At 50.4% G+C, this 22,460-nt stretch overlaps 1 protein-coding gene across 2 annotated transcripts; it reads right to left on the bottom strand.

The window, feature by feature from the left end:
• Positions 1-5,133: 5,133 nt before the first annotated feature.
• On the bottom strand, positions 5,134-21,640 carry Synm (synemin). 2 transcript variants are annotated; one of them, XM_048329699.1, is made up of 5 exons: positions 20,725-21,640; positions 16,125-16,249; positions 9,684-9,754; positions 6,613-9,026; positions 5,134-5,775 (listed from the first exon to the last, which is right to left on the bottom strand). In XM_048329699.1, exons 1-5 carry the CDS (start codon positions 21,535-21,537, stop codon positions 5,458-5,460), a joined length of 3,741 nt encoding a protein of 1,246 aa, XP_048185656.1. In that variant the 5' UTR covers positions 21,538-21,640; the 3' UTR covers positions 5,134-5,457. The 2 variants fall into 2 exon arrangements, with proteins under 2 accessions (XP_048185656.1, XP_048185655.1); XM_048329698.1 differs by having other exon boundaries at positions 5,134-9,026.
• Between the last annotated feature and the right edge of the window lie 820 nt (positions 21,641-22,460).

Genomic DNA, 22,460 nt, shown 5'->3' with positions numbered 1-22,460 from the left:
AAAGTGCTAGTGTTGTGTTGTGTGTTTAAAAGGAAGGCTGAAACGGGGGAGTCACTCAGTGATCGAGCACTCTCATGAGCTGCACAAGACCCTGGGCTCCATCCCTCCCCTCACAGATCAATGAAATAGACCACAACAGATAGATAGATAGATAGATAACAGATAGATGATAGACAATAGATGACATGGATGACAGCTGATAGATGACAGATGATAGAGAACTTGAGATAGACAGATCATAGACAATAGATAAAATGAAGACTGACCTGGTGTTTCTGGGAGCGTGGGAAGGTTGGCAGGAACAACCATCCCCTTCATTCTGGCGCTCAGTCATTCACCCAGTTTTCCTGAGTGCCTGCTACGTACTAGGCCTGAGTTAAGGACTGAGGGGCCCAACCATCAACAAAACCCAGGCAGTCCCATCCTCTCAGAGCTGGTACCCAAGTGGGTACCAAACCCAAGATGATGGAATTAGTCACCGAGGACAACCTGTGGGTGGTGAGCAGCCCTCACAGGGCCCTGGGGAGTCAGGGGAAGCAGGTGTGAAGAAGGTCGGCAGGACTGAGAGGCTGTGGAGGAGGCCGGGGTGGTGACTCCTATTCTATGGTGGCTACCTCAGACAGAACAAGCAGCTGTTTGTGGAACTGGCACAGCCCCTAGTGTTTTGTCTGGGGGGGGGGCCTTCTCAGGGGGTACCACAGCGGGGTGAGGATGTTAAAGACAAGCAGGAAGTGTGTGCACCTCCTCCTCGTCCATCAACTGGAACATGATGGAGGACCCAGAGGGTAAGGGATGCAGGACTGGTCAGCGCCATTCCTTCCTCGCTTCCTCTCTCCCAATGCCCAAGCTAGTGACCTAGCAGGTGGGTACTAAGATGGCAGCAGGACCGCAATATAGCACCCTTGACCCCCCCCTCCCCCATGGAAGCCCCAACTAGGGCAGATCCATTTGTGCAGGCCAACACCATGAGAACTAACGGAGCTCTGGCATGGTGGAGAGGCCCTCGTCTTCCTCAGGAGTGTGACGGCTGAGCGGGCTGGCAGCCCTGCCTGCCCCAAGTTGCAGATGGAGATGATGTACGAAGAGATGTGAGTTTCAGAGCACTGCTCTGGGTCCATTAATTGAAGGTGTGTGTATTTTATTATTGTGGGCAGAATGTGAGTTTTAACTGTGGACCGCATGGGAGACACTTGTCGTGTCTCTCAAGATTCATAGAAGTCCTAATCCCCAAGGTGATCCTATTTGGGAATTAGATCATGAGGGTGGAGCCTTGGCCAATGGGAATGGTGCCCTTCTAAGGCCCCCCAGAATGATGAGGAAATACAAACATGTTATTGAAGCCACCCAGGCTATCATAGTATGCTTTTGGCTGTTTTGGTTTTTGTTGTTTTGTGTGCCAGAACTGGGGCTTAAACTTAGGGATCCCAAATTCTCACTAGGCTGTTTCATTCATAGCTGGTGCTCTACAACTTGAGCCACACCTCCAGTCCAGTTTTTCTGCTGGTTAATTGTAGATGGAGTCTCTTAGACTTCCCTGTCTGGGCTGGCTTTGAACCATGATCCTCAGATGAATATTATAGGGATGAGCCACAGGCACCTGGCTTGTCAGTATTTTGAAAGAAATTTTGAGTTCTGAACTGATGCTTCTTTATTTCTGTATTTCTTGGTAGATATGCCAGAAACACATTTTTAAAAAATTAGCTTCTCACTTCCAGCCTGGGGAAGTGAATTTAGGAATGTCTGACCAAATGTCTTCCATCAAATTAAACAACTTCTATAAGAGGCGGGAGGCAGCCATTTGTTTTCTTTTGTTGTTGTTGTTGGTAAAAGGTTGAAAGGTGACAAGGAGATAAAGACATCAACAACTTTGTCTCAAGAAAACATTTTTTTTTTCAAAATCCTAAGAAATAGTCAAGATGAACCTTCCAATTGTCCCAGGCTTTCCCAGGATACTTTGGGAAAGACCCTCTATCCTGGGCCAAGTGGGATGGCAGTCCCATCTGTAAACTCCCATCTTGGGGCTGTGATGACATTTTTACCACAAACTGGTCTATGGGGAAGCACAAGCTAGTTGATTTCCGACCTGTCTGTCACTTTCTAGTTCCAGTTGAGGTGAGGAATTGAACTGGAACTTTTCACATAATATCCCCAGCAATTCAGTGCTACCACAACACAAACACACAAAAACACCCAGGCATCTAAAACAATACCCATTTTCAGTAGAGTTTATTACACCAAACTCAACTAGAAAACATTCATTCTAATCTTTAGCAAAAATGGGGGGGGTCTCTTTATATTTAAAATTTTTTATATCCACATTCTCGTGACATTTCCCTTTGTAGAGAACAGGAAGTGAGCAAAATCAGCTGCTTAGATGATTCCATTGTCAAGAGACATCTTAAACCATCAAATCAAACAGGTGGGAAGTGGTAAAACATTCAATCATATTGTTGTGTCTAAGCAATAATAAATAACAAAAGATGGGTTGTATTTCCATCCTGCCTAACCACAGCGCTGCTTTCTCTCCTGTCCAGGGTGACTGGTTGGTTTTAAAGAACAGAGCTTTGGGGGTGACCTGCCATAATCTTGAAGGCAAGCCCTGCTCCTGGGTAACCCAGCACTTAGAAATTGATGATGACAGCTCATACCTTCATACTGGTTACATGCTTTGAGACATTTCCTCAAATGCATGCACGTCTACTTGGAGCTGGAAACTGAGATTTACAATGTTTATTTTCGAGAAATAAACAGAAGAGGACAAGATATTAATAACTTGCCCACATCATGAGCTAAGTCCACTAGACTAGCCACACCTAGCTAGGCCCACCTAGACTTGTAAAAGACCCCTTAACATCCTCATCTATGTCATCACACAAGTAGCAGTCACCTTGACAAAGTCCAAAGAATCACTTAATCAAATACCACTGCCACTTATAGCCAAAGAAATCAGCATGTCTTTGACTGTATTAGAAATAGCACCTCTGAAATCCACTTGCCTCTATCTCAGGGTGATATTCAGGAGGAAGATGGGTAAGAAAGGTTCAAGCTTTTGATTCAAATCATCTTCCTTTCTATAGCCTCATTTGTGGTTTATTTATTTTTATTTTATTTTTATTTTTTATTTTTTGCCAGTCCTGGGCCTTAGACTCAGGGCCTGAGCACCGTCCCTGGCTTCTTCCCGCTCAAGGCTAGCACTCTGCCACTTGAGCCACAGCGCCGCTTCTGGCCGTTTTCTGTATATGTGGTGCTGGGGAATCGAACCTAGGGCCTCGTGTATCCGAGGCAGGCACTCTTGCCACTAGGCCATATCCCCAGCCCCGGTTTATTTTTAAACAGACCATCTTAGAAAGCATGCTGTACTCCCCTCCACAATTGGCTTTCCCTAACCTACCTGCCTCCCTCAGAGCTGTTACTGGGACATGAGATCTGCACCTGTACCCTGTGATGCTGGAGAGGCCTCCCAAGCCACAGCCCCACCCACCATCCCTGTAACCTACCTCAAAGTGGCATCAGCCCCGCCTCTTCCTCCCTGATGTATGGCGCTCAGGCCCACCATCCTGTGAGAAAGCTTCTGGTCTAGACTAAAACCATGCGGTGCTGCTAGAGAGGCTTTTAATGTGGTGCTACACCCTTTAAAGATGGCAGCTATAAAATGACACTCCCTGTGTGTGAAGTGAAATGAATCCAAACGAACACACCTATCGTAATATTGTCAACATGGTGACATACATCTGGAGACCCACATCTGTGGCCCAAGCTGGCGGGAGGTCCTCTGTTATCTTTCAGGGCCCATGCTGGGGGCCTCTGTGCTGAGCACTTATTCTGTCTAATGCATTATGTGTGTCCCTGAACAATGCCTTCTTCCCTGGTGTCCCCTCCCTAACCCCTCACCTGGTGATTTGTGTGCAGAATGTGCCCACGAGGTTGGTGTGGAGTACTTGTTTCCCCTTCATTCTTCAGGCTCAGAAAGACTTTCATCCCATAGGTGGTGTGTTCAGAATGGCTCCTTTGAAAGGTCACCATCCACTTCCATTTCTTTCTTTTTTTTCCCAGTAATGTGAGTATACCAGTACTGGGACTCGAACTCAGAGCCTCATGCTCTTGCTTATTAGCTTTTTTTGCTCAAAGCTGGCCCTCTATCATTTGAGCCACACTTCTATTTCTGGCTTTTTGCTAGTTCGTTGGAGTCTCTTGGATTTGTTTGCCCGGGCTGGCTTCGAATGGGAATCCTCAGATCTCAGCTTCCTGAGTGGCTTGGATTACAAGCATGGGTTGCTGTCTGCATAGCTGTATCTACACCCTCCTTGCCGACTGTAGGGTCTCATTCTACTGCGAAAGGCTAAGAAGGCTCGGAGAAGCTAACGTTCGCAGACCTTGACAGTTGCTGGCTCCTCTAGAGCTTAGGTCAGAACAGAAATGGAGTGTTCAGATAGCAGTACTTCATGACCCAGCATCATGACGAAGAAGCTGTACTAGTATAAGCCATTCCCACCCTCCCTGCACAGGGAAAGAGAACCTATACAGACAGCAGGAGGGGAGATTCGAAAGGCAACATCAGACTAGAGCACCCTCTCCACACTTTTTTTTTTTTTTGCACATAGATAGCAATTCATTCAAGCCTTAAAATGAATTTAAATCTCTGAAAAGTTAACTGTCTCCTAAAGAAATTATTTGGTTTAACATACAGTCTTGTTTATGTTCTATGATTTCTTTTTGAAAAGACAGAAAAAGAAAAATGTATTTTCCCTTAAATGTTAGTTTATTATTATTATTTCATATTTAGCACATGCAAACAAAAATCTACTCTTAAATATATATTATTTCAATCTGGTTAAGGTTAATGTGGTAGGCATCTTGTTTATAGGTGATTGATAGCGTCAAACAGTTGCAAATCATTTTTGTGACGGTGAAAAAATCCCCACAAGTGGGGAGAAAAACTCCGAGAAAGGTGGTTCTTTTGTTGCTGTTGTTATTTGTGTTTGTTTTTTGCCAGTACCAAGGCTTGAACTCAGGGTGGTCTTTTACTTGTTTGCTTGACTGGTGCTCCATCACTTGAGCCATACCTCCATCCTAGCCTTTTGCTGGTTATCTTGGAGGTGGAGTCCCGCAGGACTTTTCTGCTCAGGCTGGCTTCTAATTGTGATCCTCTAGATCTCAGCCTCCTGAGTAGCTAGGATTACAGGCATTAATTAGTTATAGACCACCAAGCTTGAAAAAGCAACTTTTTTTTTTTAGGATTAAAAAGATTCAGAAAGATTTTGTAAAAGTTCCAAGGCACGGATTACCCTTGGAATCTTTACAGATTAACTCTGAAGTGAACTTGACATTGCCTGGAGCTCTCCAAAGAAAATGGAGAAAGAGGACATTCTGATCATGAGCCTCCTGTCAGGAAAGCCTTAGAGCCGTGTTGGCATGCCACCAAACAAGATGCCAGGTAAATCAGAACATGTCAGCTTGTTAGAACCAATGTCCATCACTCTCCTCCTCCTCCTCCTCATTGTCTAGATAGAGGAGGGCCACTTTCTTTTCATCCGAAACCACCGACCTTTGGTCTACGATTCTTTGTAGCTGCACCGTCTTGTCAAACCCAGCCTGCGCTGCCCCCTTGTCTGCCGGGGACTGGGTTTCATCCCCAGCAGAAGGCTGAAAGCTCCTGCTCGCTTCTCCATCATCCCTATTGTCTGTGGCTCTCCAGCCACCAGACTCAGAAGCTGCTGCTTCCATCCTGGCCCCTGGGGTCCAATGGGGGCTCGCCCTGGCATTATTCAGGTCCACCTGGAAAGTAAATGAAGTTTCTTTGGGCCCCCGTGCACTGGGACTCAGGGGGCTCTGACTGCCATCCTCCCCCTTGCCTAGCTCTGGATCGCCAAGCATGGATGTCTTAGACACGGGTCCGTGGATGAGGATGTGTTCAGAGGTTTTCGTTTCTGCTGGATCTAGCTGAATGTGCCTGAAGGATGGACTCACGCTCGCCGACACTTCTATCCCCATGTTCCCCACACTGTCCTCCCCAGGAGATTCAGAAATGAGCCTCTGGAAGGTTCTCTGTTCAGTCATGAGCACTTTCCTACCAGTGCTATAAATGTGAGTGGCCCGGGTTGTGTCTGCTGGGCCTTCTCTGTGGAGGGTGCCCCCCAAGTCACTCAATTCCACAGGCCGGGGAACTATCTCCTCCATGGTAAGGTGTGTGACAGGTGTGCTGTTCCCCAGTGACTCCCCTCTGGTCCCCCACCCCACTTGGTCTGAGAGGAGGGCTATGAACTGGATTTCTCCCCTGAACCCTTCTTTAGGGCCTAACTGAAGGTGCCTGACAGAAGTGTGGACACCCACTGACTCTTCCACTTCAAAGTGACCCCCCACATTTGCTGACCCAGAAATGGGGCTTTGAAAGCGAATTTCCTTTTTAGCCTGGAACTGCTGGAAACCAAATGGGCTGGGCCTTCCAGATGTGTCAACATCTGCAGGTGGCTCTGCCAGGCCCGGCTCTCCCGGGTCAGGATCTGGGAAGGTGACTTCCGGGGACAACTGACTGGGATCGGAAGCTGAGGTAAAGAGCCTCACGGAGCGGCTGGCACCTGCCGAGCTGCCTGCTGGCCTCAGGTCCCCACTTACCTCTAACACCTCTGCACCAGCTGCTCCATGGGAGACCTGCTCAGTCCTCCAGGTGGCAGTGGGGCCTAGCTTCAGCCCCCTCACAGACTGGCTGACCTCCTCCACCACGTGAGAGTGCACAAAACCCCGTGGGCTGCTGACTTCCACCGTGGCCGACACTGGGCCCTGGACAGTGGGCCGCTCTGTGCTTTGAGAGGCCTGGCTGGTGTCACCCCACTCGCCAGATGGGCTGTACAGTTCCCTGGTGGCCCAGCGCTTGAAGCGAATGCCTCCAGCTGGCACCTCCGCTCCCTCCTCCCCGTCCGGGCTGCCAGCTGTCCGGCTGGCTCGCTTGATTAAGCTCTCTCTGACCACTGCCTCGACTGTCTTTTCTATTTCCCCAGCTTCATCCCGGCTGAGCTCCTCCAGGTCTAACTCGTTGGCATCCACAGTCTGTGAGAGGTTGACCTCCGCGACCAAGGTCACCGTGTCGCCCCCCGAGGTGTGGACTTTCTTCACGTCCACCGAGACACTCCCTGGCTCCCCCTGGCCCTCCTTGGTGAGGGCGGACAGCTCCTCCTTCATGCGCTCAGGAAGGGTTTCCTCCAGTTGCCCAATCACCTCCGCTAGCTGATGCCGGGGCTCCTTGGAGAAGACCCCCTTCATGGAGGAGTGGAATTCATGGGGTATTTTGATTTCTTTCTCAATGACGGTGGGTTCTGCATGCAATTCACCACTAGCTTCTTCCTTCCAGTGGGCAGAACGCAGGCCACCCCCAAAGGAGGGAGCCAGGATATCCACGGCCTCCACGGCCTCGCCCTTCTCTCCCGTCACGTCGCCCCTCTTTCTCCGACAAGTGCCCTGCACGATCTCGTCTTGCCAGGAGTACCTGATGGTAGACTCTTCTTCGATATGGATCTGCCCATACACCGAGCCTTCATCATTGTCTCTGCCAGGGCCTCCCGGGTGCTCTTCCGGGGTGGACACAAAGTAACTCTGCTCTCCCTCTGAGTCACCTGCCTCTGTCACTTCTTCCACGCGAGGTCTGTTTCTCCAGGGCTGCTTGGTCCTTCCACGTGGGTGACCGGAGAATGGGACACCCGTCTCTCCCTCCTCATTCTCTTCCTCCACAATCCCTGGGCAGCTGGGAGTCATGTCATCGGCCTCCTCCACTTGAAAGGGGGTGGGGGACTCCTCACCACCTACATAGCTCATGGGCTCTTCCACGATCTCCACATTGACCACCTTGGCCTTCCCCTCCCTCCCTTGCAGCCCTAGGTTGATTATATCTCCTATCATCCGCTCGGCTGATTTGCCCTTCAGACCCACGTCCTTGACATTCTTGCTTAGAAGGTAGTCTAGACTGGCTTCTTGAGAAACATCTATGTCTTCCCTCAGTTTAGATTCCACGACTATTTCCGTCTTGGTTTTCTGGCCCCCAGGAAGCTCCTGCCTGCCCACATAAGTGACTTTCGTGTCTGGGAAAGAATCGGCAGATACTTCTGCATCAGGAGACTGGGTGAACTGCTGGAGGATGCTGGTGACGATGTTTTCGGCAATCGTTTCCGTCATGGGATCGCCTGGCAGAGAGCTGGCCGCATGGCTGGTGTCCAGCCGGAACTTGGTCTCTCTCTTTACCGCTGCTGTGTCCCAGCTGTCACCAGCATCCTTCTTTCTGAGTGCCTGGAGACCTTTTGGGGACACTTCCGGTTGGCTGCCCTGGGAAGTTTCTAGCGTTATCGGGATCTCTCTTCCTTTGACATCTTTCTCCTTCGATGCTTCCTTCCCTTTGGCTGTCTCTCTCGATCGCTCGCTTTCTCTCTTTCTCGCTTCTTTATCTAACTTCGTTAGTTCCTCCCACCTTAGGTTTCTTTCCTCAGAAGCCTTCTCTTTAGAATCGAACAGTTTCTCTTCTGGTTTCATTTGGACAATTCTTGGTCTATCTCTTTCCTGTTCCCTGGTGGCTTCCACTTCTATTTTCTTTCCCAGAATGACAGTCCTCTCGTGTGACCGAGTACGCTCCGTGGCTCCCACCCTGCCATCTTGGAGTGACTCGTGGGCCGAACGAGCAAGGATGTCTCTACCTTCTGATTTTGGTTTACTAGGAAACGTTTTCATGTGAGCATCTGAATCTCTTCCGAGACCGTGGGTTGGGGAGAGAGTTCTGAAACTGGTCTGACTCTTGATGGTTTTTTCATCAGCCTTTTCCTGCCGGGTGGTAGCAGAGGAAGAGTAGCCTAGGGTCAGGACTCCTCTGGTGGGAGCACTTCCGATAGATGTGGCTGTCCGGGACCCAAGATGCCTGGCTCTGTTAGAATACAGAGCCGAGCTGTGATTTACAGATGGCAGAGGTATTTTCTGTTTTAGAAGCACATTTCTTTCATTTTTCCTCTGTAATAATGAGTCGGTATATCGATAGGATGTGTTTCTGAATTCTGCGGAAATTGAATGGGAGAGTTCATTACAAGGATAGGGGATCATTATCTTGTATTCACCTTAAAAGTATGCTGGGTATGGTGGATCATGCCCATAATCCCAGCTGCTCAGAAGATGGAGATGAGAAAGAATGCAGTTTGATGCTAGTCCAGGCAACAAGCAAGCAAGACACCCCCCCCCCCCCGCCTACAGAGTATGTGGAAACTTAAGGCCTGATAGCAAAGTTCACAACTGGAAATCTTTATTCATAGCGTCTTTCTTGGGCATAGTATACAGCTGCTAAAGTAGATTCAATTTGCAAACATAAGGTCTCTACAACCCTTTAAGAAGCTTGAAAACAGCCAGCACCAGTGGCTCACAACTACAGTCCTAGCTCCTCAGGAGACTGAGATCTGAGGATCATAGATTGAAGCCAGCCTGGACAGGAAAGTCCATAAGGCTCTTATCTCCAATTTACCACCAAAAAGCTGGAAGTAGAGAGCACAAAAGCTCAAGGACAGCACATAAGCCCTGGGTTCAAGTTCTAAGACTGGAAGACAGAGAGAGAGAAAGAGAGAGAGAGAGACAGAAAGAGAGAGAGAGATCACACCTGCACCAAATCTGAGCAGACTGTCTTCTTGCCATGAAGTTAGTTAGCTTTTCTCACATTTATTTACCTTGTGGCATGTTTGCAACTTCCTCTGTCCAGACGACTATCTCCGGATTGCTTTCTCCTTCCAATAAGGCTCTGCAAAAGTAATTTTTAAGTCATTGCAACATTTCATTGGAGAGGGGGAGAGAGAGAGAAAGAGAGAGAGAGAGAGAGAGAGAGAGAGAGAGAGAGAGAGAGAGAGAGAGAGAGAGAAGTACCTCTATTATAAAATACACTGGGCAGTATTTGACCAGTGAGGATATTGTCACAACAGCATGAGTTTTAGGGTTTCAGCCTGGAGAGGTGGCTGGGCTGGGGGCCGTACCTCAGGGCTTCAGCTCCATTGCTCTGCTCTCTGCCAGGTCCCTGGATCCCACACAGAAGTGCCCACCTGGCAGATGCTCAAACAGCTATGAGCTGGATGAAGAAAATGCGTGGGCTTGGGATTCCTAAGTACAGAGAACCTCGCCTTTTCTAGAGACTTCCCTCCCACCCCAGGAGGGGCAGATACAAGGTGGCACTGATGAGATGGGCTGAAGTGAGGAGGTTTTGCTTCTCTGGGAGTCAGTGACCAGGTCAGCACTCTACCAGGACTACAGAGCCCCAGAACAGCTGTAGCCCTCCAACCAGAAATCACGGGGAGTCTGGGAGAGACGGCCTGCAGACAGCTGACAGAGGAGAGTGAGGAGTGGCATTATTTCTCGAAGAGAGGCAGCTGGGCTGCATCCATGGTTTTCAAACTAGGGTTTACAGGAATATACTGTGTATATGTGTGCGCATGCACACACGTGTGTGTGTGTGTGTGATACTAGGGATGGAACCCATAACCTGGCACATGCTAAGCAAGTGCTATATCACCAAGATAATAGTCCCACATCTATGAAGATATTTTGGAGATGAAAAAAAAGAAAAGAGGTGAATGCAAGCAGGCTGAAAAGGAGAAGGAAGAACTAGAGACCTCCCCCCAATACAGATATACATATACACAGACATAGACACACACACACACACACACACACACACACACACACACACACACCCCACACCACACCACTCCAAGGCCTCACTGTATCCAGGGTGGTACTGTTGTCCTGTTTTTGTTTTTTAAGGATTAAAAATGACTTTTTTATAATGGTGGAAAGTACTCAGCTGGGTGATTTCTTCAGTTATGTCTAACTCCCAAATTCTGAAAGTGTCATCTTCATTCTCCACACCTTGGCATTGAAAAGGGAGTGGCCCAAAGGATACAGGCCGGTGCTGCAGACCGGAGCCCTGAGCTGTCAATCAACAGGGTCTCTCCCAGAGACCTCAAGGCTGCTGGAGGCTTTAGGGCTCTGTGGTTGCGTTGCTAGAGTAACAAGTGAATTTGTTAACTCCAGCTCTCAGAAATTCACAGCAAATGGTAAAGGGTAACCAGAAACACAGTCCTCTGGGAAATGCTGGGATTGCCAGCCAGAGCCAGGCAGGAAAACAGAGGAGGAGGCCTAGATCCCCACCGGGGCATGACTCAGGCAAAGCACACAAAGGCTTATTTCCATGGAAATGCTTATTCCTGGATGATCCCCACGGAGGCTGGACCCTCCTGCAGGCAGCTAGAAGAAAGGCCAAAAGCTCAAAGGAGCTGGGCATGGGTGGCTCATGCCTGGAATCCTAGCTGCTCAGGAGGTTGAGCTGTGTGGATCAATGTTCCAAGCCAGCCTGGGAAGGAAAGCCCATGAGGCTATCTCCAATTAACCACCAAAAACAGCTAGAAGTGGAGTTGTGGCTCAAGTGGTAGAGCCCTAGCTTTGAACACAGAAGCTCAGGGATGGTACCCAAGCCCCAGGACTGGCACACACGAGACACACACACACACACACACACACACACACACGCTGCACACTCTCACACAAAGCTCAAAGGGGTGCACTTCGGGTGCACATGGGTAGGCAGGCCACATCCTCAGTGACTAAGGTGCACCCATGTGGAAAGGCCAGAGGCGAAGGCCAGGGCCTCAGCCCTTCCAGTCAGGATGGGGGCCAGGAAACACAACACCCATCCATTAATCCCACACCCTCATGACCAAGCAATTTAGGTGCCAGGAACACAAATAGCTTCCATCGCCAAGAAAATTCTGAGGCCTGTGGACTAAGTGGAACGTTCAGGGCAGCATCCAGCCCCACGGACGCACACCCAGGATCGCTGAGGTAGCATCCTACAGCAAGGGGCCAGAGCAGGACGTGGACAGATGGCCAAGCAAGCCTTGGGTGCCATAAGCCATGTAGAGCAGGCTACTGGAGTCAGGACAGAAGACCTGGCAGAGAGGGTGTGGGGAGAGGCCCCAGGGACTCAACAAACAGAGCCCCTTAGGGGAGAAATTTGTCTCCCCGCCATCCCATAGGGAATGGTACTGCTCCTGTCTCCCTAAATCAAAGCATCACCAAGTTTCTACTGAGTCAGGCTCCTGAGTGGGGAGCCAGATGGGCTGTGTGGTCTGGAGGAGGAATGAAACCCAGCCCCAGCCCCTCCCACCAGCACAGCTGTCCCAGCCCAGCCAACCCCCAGCTCCACCCAGCTCCTCCTGTCCACTTCATGTCCATGCTACAAGGCCCAGGCTGCCCCAAAGGGCCAGGCCTCCACTAGCTCTGCACCAAGGGCCTTGGGCTTGCTGGAATCCTTGCAGCCTGCGCCTCCCCCTCCCCCCTCCCCTGCCAGGGCCCAGGACTGCCGTGAGGCCAGGGATGGAATTGCATCCAAATGTCCCAGCACAAATCCTGCAGACAGGCCCTCCGTGCCAGACTCAGAAAGCAAATTTCATCTGTTGATATCACCCTAAATGTCCCTAACCACACCCAGTCCCTCATCTGAGCCCTACCAAAAGCTAGACTCCAGAAGGCAGAGGTACACGTGACTTCCTCTTTCCTGAATGCCCAGCTCCAGGCTTAAAATGCACCCTCAGGTGCCTGGGTGCCCAGAGTGAGGCAGAAATCCTGCTTCAAAGGCAGAGATCAGCCACCCAAGGGATTTCCTTTCCTTCTCCACAAGGGACACTGAAAGGAACAGACTCATCCGACTTTTTGTTTTTGTTTTTGTGCTGATTCTGGGGCTTGAACTTGGGGGCCTGGCTCAACTTTTTCCACTCACAGCTGGAGCTCTACCACTTGAGCCATGCCTCTGGTTTGGACTTTTGTGCTCATTCATTAGAAATAAAAGTCTTGTAGAATTTTTTTCTGCCTGGGCTGGCTTTGAACTATGATCCTCAGATCTCAGCCTCCTGAATAGTTTAGGGCTTAGAAGTGTGCACCCACTTTAGACACAGCCAGCATTAAGAAGTGCATGGGGTACTCTCTGAGGCTCCCACCAAATCTAACTATTTTGAGAGCAATGGAGGAGAACTGCCTACAGGCCACACAGAGAGAGAAATGCCAAGCTCCTGAATCACAAGGCTATTAGCGAGCATTTCACGCTGTTCCACGGGCTGGCAGATCCTCCAGCAGGCAAATAGGCAAAGTTATGGGAAAACCCAGTCCCTGGTTAGGACTCCCACACAAATCCACAGAGCAGAAGCAAGTGGTAATGTGGCCTCTGGCCAGACTCCAGGCCCTAATGGCCCACTCGGCGTTCTAACCAGCCCCACGCTGGGGCTGTCTGCTCAGGATAGATGATCCTAATGGAATTTCATGGCATATCTGTTGTTGTTTGGCACTGTGGGTACCAGGCCACCACACAGAATACCTCCCAGAAATGAGAGCAAGAAGGAGGGGAGAGGTAGGCGGAGGATACTTCCAGAAGGGATACCTGTATGGAACTTGCTGTGGTCCAGAATTTGCACACAGGTGCACATAGCTGTGGCAAGTCTCATTCTTATGTTCACCTGCCAGGCAGGGCTCCCCTGCCATCAACAAAGTTGGGTGAAAACCTTCATTCTTGAACTCTTTGGTGTTTTCTTGGTTTTCATTTTTATAATATCTTAATTACCCTATCAAATTCTCTATCCACTTAAAAATGAGAAGCCTGTATTTGGAAATCATGTTTCATGATTCTGTGATTACTTGTGTTTCTCCTTCACTGTGAAGGTTGCAGGGAAAGCAACCATATCCAGGCTGGGGAAGGGTTCAGACCCATTGACAGATGGCCTTGCTCAGCAGATATACTGCAGCACAAAAACCTGGCTTGATGCCTGTAATCTCAGCTATTGAGGGGACAGAACTAAGAGAATCTTTTTTTTTTTTTTTTTTTTGCTAGTCCTGGGCTTGGACTCAAGGCCTGAGCACTGTCCCTGGCTTCTTTTTGCTCAAGGCTAGTACTCTGCCACTTGAGCCACAGTGCCACTTCTGGCCATTTTCTGTATATGTGGTACTGGGGACTCGAACCCAGGGCTTCATGTATACAAGGCAAACATTGTTGCCACTAGGCCATATTCCCAGCCCAATAAGAGAATCTTGATCCAAGGCTGGACACAAACAAAAAAAAATGTGAGATCCGATCTGTAAAATAATGAAAGCGCAAAGGGCTAGATGTTTGGCTCAAGCAAAGCTCTGAGTTCAAAACCCCATTCATACAAAAACAAACACACTGATAAACAAAAGCCACACAAAAATCTGCAGCAAACATGCCTTAGTACGGAAACAGCCATCCTCCTTTCCCTTTCTTATGAGATACTCAATTCAATGAGTCACAGGGCAACGACTGTCAACAAAGCAGTTTGTGTGGCAAGGGCCATGACAGGGAAAGTCAGGGGCAAATCACCATGACACCACTAGGGAGAGTGATTCTAACCCCAGAGTTGGCGGCCAGGTACCCCGCTGCCCTGTAGAGCTGATTGTCCCACTGTCCTCAGTCATGCAAGGATAAGAAGAAGGCCAACTTGCTTAAAGATGGTGGGTCATGGTTTGCAAAGAGTCTTCAGATCATGCACTGACATAAACATGAATCCCCACCCCTGTCCTTAGAATCTGAGCCACAGCACAACCTACTGAATTAAAAAATAAAGCACATTTAGACAAGGAAATGAGTTATGCTGTTTACCCATCTATATGTCTTTGGTGGCAATGCTAACCCTCCACGCCAGCCACCTGCACCAAGGCAGGGCCAATAGCCTCTCAGGCTCCAGGCAGAGCTCATTTTGCCTGGGCAGACTTGGACAGCAGAAAGGGTCTAGCAAAATCCATCACTCACCCCTGAAAAACACAGAGGCTCCAAAGTCCATAGGAGATGGCTGAGTCAATCCGTCACTGAGGAGAGACATGTCCGCAGCAGACAGCAACAATTCGCTCTGTCCCTGCCCACAGTCTGGCTACCAGTCTCCAGCAAAAATGGCTCCCGGTCAATGGGAGCCCCCGGGAGAAACCAAGTGGCTTCGGTAGGCTGTGAGCACCCTATGGTAAAGGCAGGTCCTAAACTCGCACCCAAGTGCCTGCTGGGCACTTCCGGCTTTTTCGGACTGGCCAGTGAAGGAAGGAAAGGACTCGGCAGTCCGGAGAAACAGAGAACAGAATAAAGGCCTCCATTCCAAGCCAGAGAACCATCACAAAAAAGGAAAAGGAAAGAAAAAATGTGACTCCCTCTGTGGAGGCTAGATGTTCTTACATGGAGTGTTGCTAACACAGGCCAACCCCACCCACCTGTGGAGAAGTCTTCCCTCACATGAAAGCTTCCAGAAGGACACCACCTCCAGCCAGAAATCAGTGGCCATGCAGGAAAGGCAAGAGCCACCCCCACAGGGGCCAGCCTGTTGTGGGAGTCCTGACGGCCTTCTGTGCCCAGCCCCTTCAAAGCCCTTATGACCTTCCCACCATTAGAAATGGTGTAGATATATCAATAAACAAAGCCAGATACCCTAGACTTCCATGGTAATCTTGTGACACAGAGAAATTTTTCAAGACTGGACCCATAGGCTACGGGAAGAAAGGAGAGTCAGTGCCCGACCATTTGAAGCAATGGCTCAACAGGTAGATGGAAGTCCTGGGTCCTGATGCCTCTTTCTTTCTTCCTTTCTTCCTTCCTATCTTCCTTTCTTCCTGGCACTGGGGCTTGGACTCAAGGTCTGGGCACTGTCCCTGAGTTTTTATGATCAAGGCTAGTATTCTACCACTTGAGTCACACAGCTCTACTTCTAGCTTTATGGTGCTGACTTGGAGATAAGAATCTCATGGACTTTCCTTCCTGGGGCTGGCTTTGAACCTCAATCCTCAGAACTCAGCCTCCTGAGTAGCTGGGATTCTGATTCTATTTTCTAGAACTCCAGTGTCTAGTTCTGCAATGTCTCTTAGCCAAGTTTCTTCACCTGCAAACACAGCTTCTAACTTCCAACATCCGGTGAGACGGAGAATCAGTGGAGGAGGATGCACGGCTCAGCTAGTGCCATACCTGGGGAGCAAACCCCAGCTCTTCCTCCCTTTGGCCCTGAACAACTCTTCACCTGGCCATGTTGGGGGCTACTCTCTGCTTATCACAAAGCCTCAGGAAGTCTCTGAGTCATCCTTACCTGTAAGTCGCCACCTCCAGGCTAAGGCTGGTCTTCACCTGCACAAGTTCTTGATAGTCCCGCAGTCGGTCAGCCATGGCCAAGGTGAGGACTTCCTTCTCCTCCTCCAGACAGTCAATCACCCTCTAGAGAGAACAGAGGGGCTTTAATATCTGAGACTGGACTGGAAGATACCAAGTGTGGTCATCTGTGAAGATGATCTCAAATACACAATTGCTTCCATCTGGAAGATGGGTTGTATTATACATGGAGGATTTTGCTAGGACCTTGGCTTCTCTGTCCAGTAGTTCTGATGATAATAGAAGCTGAGTTTATTCAGATTCACCTCTGCTTCAGACACTGGTTCATTCAGAAAGCCAGTACACCTAACAAGGCTATTAAAATACATCCAACCAGATGTGATGGGGGAAAAAAAGCCATGGATCACAGCAATGGCTGTAATCCCAGCTACTCAGGAGGTGGAGATAGGAAGACCTGAGTCCAAGATAGGGAGACAGCCCTATCTGAAAAACAAACTGGTAGCAAAAGGGCTGGGGAAGTGGATGAGTACTTGCCTGGTAAGTACGAGCACTCTACCACGTCCCCTGCCCTGGTCAGGCCCCTCGCCTGGCTCATCACTCCCTCTGCATTCAGCCTCCCATTCCATTACCTGCATGGCTAAGCAAACATTTCAACACTGGGGAAGTCCATATGCTTTTGCTTCTGGGCTTGGGAGCTGTCCCTTCGCTTTTTCTGCTCAAGACTGGTGCTTTACTACTTGAGCCATAACTCTACTTCTGGCTTTTTGTTGGCTAATTGGAGATATGAATCTCACAGGGTTTTCTACTCAGGCTGGCTTCAAACTCCGATCCTTAGATCTCAGCCTCCAGAGCAGCTAGGATTGCAGGCAGGAGCCACGAGTGCTCCTCTCTAGTCCATATACTTCTGTAAGGGGAACACAAGGAACTAAACTAAGCCACACTTAATGAATGCTTACCTTTGTAGAATTTTAAAATTATAGGTCTATGAGAAAAGGAATATATTTTCAATGCTGCTATAACCCTTTTACTACTATTAGATACCAAGAGACCACAATAAATACAGAATGCCTGTGAAACCAAGGAACAAACTCACACTGGATCTTACACTGGATTAATTGATCATTTAAAGAAACCACACAACCCTTGTGTAAACAGTTTGCACTAAAGGGCACTTCCATCTCTAAGCCAACAATTATTTGAGGTTCTCATTGAACAGAAGAGTGTTAAAAATAAAACAGATGCTGGTGATGCACACCTGTAATCCTAGCTACTCAGGAGGCTGAGATCTGAGGATGGAGGTTCAAAGCCAGCCTGGGCAGAAAAATTTGTGAGACTCTTATCTCCAAGTAACCACCAGGAAACTGGAAGTGGTGCTGTGGCTGAAAGTGGTAGAGTGCTAGCTTTGAGAGAAAAAGCTCAGGGACAGTGCCCATAACTGGCCAAAAAAAAAAAAAAAGGAGTGCTAAAAATAAATGAATACACAAATAAAAGCGAAACCCACTTAGCTCTTAAGGCTAAGGCATAAATTTATAGATGCCTGGCTACTGTCCCAGGTGCCTTTATGCAAGTATGCAAGACAAATCCCGACCACTGACACAATATGCAGATAAATGGTTCACCAAAGCCAGCCCTTGCTTTCAGCAAGATGCCACGTCACCTTTACTCAGGACATTCATGCCTTCTATAGTTAAGCCTCAGTATTAAAATTCTGTTGCCCTGTTTCAGAAGCCATATATACTCAGATACAAGGTTAGAATACACAATGTGCTGTTAATATGTGTGAGTCCTTTATAATACAGGAAGTCTAATGCCTCAGCATTAGTACTTGAGAGTCTGTCATTTCTTCTTGCCCCCACCCCCCATCCCCCCACCCCCTGCCGAAAGATCAGAGGAACTCAGTTCCTCACTCACAAACCTCCTGAGCAGATCAAGGTTTCCCAGCCATACCACAGGGGTGTACTGGGTGGGGGTGGGGGGGCTCTCTCCTTCCAGGGACACACAATAGTTCTCATGGTCACAAAACACCGGGGGCAAGAAAGGGTGAGCTGTGTGGGGCTTACAATAAGTACAGTTCAAGTCCTATCAACATGGGAGTTGGGGCTCCCCACATTCTGAAGGAAATCTGTTGGCTTTTGGAAACAGGAACACGGGAACTGAAGGCTTCTTGGCTCCCGAGGGCCTCCCCAGGAATCATAAGCAATCTCCCTGAGGGAAGGAAGCCTCCGCTTTGCCAGAAGTTGGTAAACTGTGGGCCAAGCGTTGTAGCCCTAGACACAGAGTGCTAATTCCAACCAAGAGGGTTCACCTACTGCTGTAAAAGCCTTGGAAAGCGTGAGACCTCTGGGGCAGGGTCACAACCGCAGATGAAATCCAATTCTTTCCCAGGAAAAGTGTGCAGCGGTTAGTGGCAAAGGAATGAACTTTCTCTTGGCTCCACTTGTGCCACCCCTTGTCAAGCTCATCTGGCTGGGTGCTGGTGGCTGACACCTGCAATCCTAGCTACTCAGGAGAATGAGATCTGAGGATCACAGTGACCAAGCCAGCATGAGCAGGAAAGCCCACGAGACTCTCACCTCCAATTAACCAGAGTGGAGCTGTTGCTCAAGTGTTAGCGCACCAGCCTTGTGTGAAAAAGCTAAAGGACAGCACCCAGACCCTAAGTTCAAGCCCCAGTACTGCCCCCCCGAACAACAACAACAACACACACACACACACAAACAGAATAAATGTAGACACTTATGAGTACCTTGTTCAAGAGTCATGAAAGTGATTAGGAACTTAACTTGACTGATGACTACATCAAGAGTTTAGGTCCCAGTGGGAAACTAAACCACTTGCTCGTCCCATCCCCCTTCCAATGAAAAGGAAGTTTTCCTTTTCACAAATAGCCACCCTGGTGACTAAGAGCTCATTCTCGCAAGAAAAACCTCTGTATTTCCTGAGAAAGGCTGGCATTAATTGCAAATGTCATCGAGGATTCTGCATACAGCCCTGGGCCTGTTCCTCAGGCTTTGTGTGACCGAAGCCATATAAAGTGCTGGGAACTTGTGAGTCTGTTCAGCAAACTCTGCTCTGGCAAACCTGAGGCACAGGCCAGGCCAGCAAACGACACTTCCCACAGACAAGGTGCATGGGTCATGAGAAGGACTGCTCTTTCCAGGGTTCCTGGGACAAGTCTTCCCCTCACAAACTGTAGCAGGGGACTGACAGGCCAGGAGAAACTAGGTATTGTGTGCTGACGCCTCCCCTGCATTGCTCCTGTGCCAGGTGTGTGTGTGTGTGTGTGTGTGTGTGTGTGTGTGTGTGTGTGTGTGTGTGCCTGGAGAGGGAAGTATGTCCCATTAAACCACATGGGACAGCGAGGCACTGGTAATTCACACCTGTAATCCTAGCTACTCGGGAAGCTGGGATCCAAGGATCACAGTTTGAAGCCAGCCTGGGCTTGAAAGTCTGAGTCCAGTGAACCACCAAAAGCCAGAAGTAGAGCTGTGCCTCAAAGGCTAGAGTGCCAGCTTGGAGAGGAAAAAGCTAAGGGCCAGTATCCAGGCCATAAGTTCGAGCACCAATACAGATCCAAAAAATAAACAAAAACAACCAACCACTTTCTGACATTGTGTTGATGTTATTTAAAATGATGTTCCTGAGAAGCAATGACAGATAGTATGATTTGGGAATATTTCCAAATCTAGCTGAGGCCAGCCAGGGTAGGAGCCAGACACTTGGACTGTACCGGTGTACAGACAATAAATCAGCCACAGGAGTCACTGGGCGATGTCAGAGGGTTAGGGCTGAGCCACTCTGAAATGGCAACTCTGTCTATTCATCCACACTTGTAATAACATCCCGCCACAGGGACCTGCTTTCCCATCGTTTTTTACATTGCACAGAGATCTGACGTCAGCTCAAGCTGTGAGCAAAACAGCTCGACCCTGGTTCCTGCCCTTACTTCAAACACACATCAATAAAGAGAACACAAACAGCCACACCGGGAGCCAGAGCCAGCTGTCTGCAGCTGGGAAATGAGTCTGGCAAAACAAAAACAAACAAATAATAATAATTTAAAAAAAAACCCAGACTGCTTGCCTTAGCTAGTACCAGACCCTAAATTCAATCCCCAGTACCACACGGAAATAAGTTCAGTAAAATACTGTTTGGGGAAACCTCTTTAAGATGGGGCACCATCCAGGCAAGCAATGTCTTTGCCACTTAGGGAAGTCAGTGAACTTTCTTATTTGACTTTGGGGACCAAATCGACTACATCTATGGAGCACAGGAAACCAAAGAAACTGGGAGCTAACAAGATCGTGTGCCAGGACGTGCCCCGTCCCGTCAGGATCTAACAAGATGGTGAGGACTGTCCCCATGCATGTATGTCACTAGCCCAATGCGTTGAGGAACAGTGGAGCACAGTTTTCAGAGACATGCCTGGGTCCTGTGGTCATGAGATAACGCAGCTTTCTGCGCCTAGGGCTCTAAGTCATTCCAGAACCCTTCAGGCGGGGTCTCCCCACCGTCCCCAACCGTGTGCAGGGGGCTGGGCCTGGGTGACCCGAGAAGGTGCGACGTTCCCAGGCACCCACCTGCCGCTCCTCGGCCTGCAGCCCGTACTCCTGGCTCATGCGCAGGAGCTCGTCCTCCAGCTGTGCGCGCAGCTGCTCCAGCTCCAGCGCCTGGGCCCGCAGCGCGTCCGCCTCCTGCGCACACAGCCGCGCCTCGGCCTCGGCCTCGCGCCGGCTCTCCTGGCCGCGCCGCAGCGCCTCCTCCAGTCCGCGCACCTCGTCCTCGTACATCTGCGCGGTCTCCCGCCACGACTCGGCCACCAGCAGCGCGTAGCTGTCGTGCACGGCCCGCAGGCGCGGCGGGGCGGCGGCGGGGCTGGGGCCGCGGGCGGCTCGGTAGTGCATGGTCAGGCCGGAGGAGAGAGCGCGCAGCTCCCGCACTTGGCGCTCGTGGGTCTCGTCCAGGCTGCGGCGCTCGGCTTGCAACCGGCCCAGCATGGCTTCGAGGGCGGCACGTGCGCCCAGCGCCTCCTGCAGCTCACGCTGCTGGGCGCCCAGCTCGGATTCCAGGCGGCTCCGGGCGTCGGTAGCCTCCGCGTCCAGACGCCGCAGCTCCAGCAGCTCGCGCCATAGCGCGTCGCGCTCGCCTGCGGCCACCGCCGTGGCCCGGCCTAACTCGTCCAGCTGCAGCCGCAGGACGCGCGCCTCCTCGGCGCAGCGGGCCCGATCCTCCGCCCGCAGACCTTCCGTCCCGCGCCGGCCGCGCAGCGCCGCCTCCAGCTGCAGGTTTTCCCGCTCCAGATCGTGCACCCGGCACACGTAATCGTACAGCCGGGCGTTGAGCTCCTGCAGCTCGGCCTTCTCAGCCCCGGTCTGCAGCCGCCAGGTCAGCATCTTGCTAGGTGTGCGGGGCTCTGCCGGCCGATCGGTGTCTGCCCTCCCTCCGTGATCTTGTCCTCTCCGGCCCCGCTGCTCCGGCCCCGCCGCCGCCTCTGACTCCCGCAGACTGGGATGGTGGCGGGCGAGGTGCAGCACTTAGCGGACTGGGTGGGTGGGAAGCAGCGGACACAGTTCCCAGCCAATCAGAGAACGGCCCGAGGCCTCCAGCCAATCAAAGCGTGGCCCGCGACCACCAGCCAATCGGAGCGCGGCCCGCGCGCCCACTGCGGTTCAACAGCGCCCCCTGCCAGTCAGACCGCAGGGTCGACGCTGCCCGCCCTGGGTCGCAGGTAAATCTGTGCAGGACTAGAGTGGGATTGTTTCTGCCTGTGACTCCATCGCCCTGCAAGGCTCGGGGAAGGAACGAGGGCCAGGGCTCCCACGCATACCCATGCCATCCCTAAAGTCCTGGTGTTCATGGGCGAGCCCCGCCGCTTAGTGAAATGCTAAGGAAACGTTACTTCTCTGGCTCTATTTTTTTTTGTTAAGTCTGCCTGGCAAGTGCATGTGACTCTTCTCTCCAATTAATTAACAAAAAGCCAGAAGGGGAGCAGTGGCTCAAATGGTAGAGCCTGGAGTGAAAAGCTAAGTGAGAGTCCGAGGGCCTGACCTCAAGTCACACTACCAATTTATCTCTCAGGTCAGAATCCCCTGACACTCTCTGTGGTGGTTTAGTTGCACCAAGATGTGGGGCCGGGGGGCTCTGGTCTTTGCTAGGTGCACATGGCTCCTGGTTCCTGCTTGTCAAGCCCAGGAGGGACCAGCAGTGACATTCTCCCCAAACTTGCCTGGCCAAGGGGAGGGACAAGGGAGGGCACATCTTTCTGGAATGCCACTGGACCACAAACTCCTAAATTCAGCTGCACCCAACAGGTTAA

The sequence above is a fragment of the Perognathus longimembris genome, chromosome 20 (assembly GCF_023159225.1).
Source record: "Perognathus longimembris pacificus isolate PPM17 chromosome 20, ASM2315922v1, whole genome shotgun sequence".
Classification (NCBI taxonomy): Eukaryota; Metazoa; Chordata; class Mammalia; order Rodentia; family Heteromyidae; genus Perognathus; species Perognathus longimembris.
The sequence above is the reverse complement of the archived record's forward strand: the minus strand, read 5'-3'. Positions and strand labels throughout refer to the sequence as shown.

Coding starts and splice junctions, on each gene's coding strand:
- Synm (XM_048329698.1), bottom strand. CDS start 21,537: ATGCTGACCTGGCGGCTGCAGACCGGGGCTGAGAAGGCCGAGCTGCAG. Junction 16,250..20,724: donor TGCAGGCCGAGGAGCGGCAG/GTGGGTGCCTGG, acceptor TGTTCTCTCTAG/AGGGTGATTGACTGTCTGGA. Junction 9,027..9,683: donor AGTTGCAAACATGCCACAAG/GTAAATAAATGT, acceptor CAATTTCCGCAG/AATTCAGAAACACATCCTAT.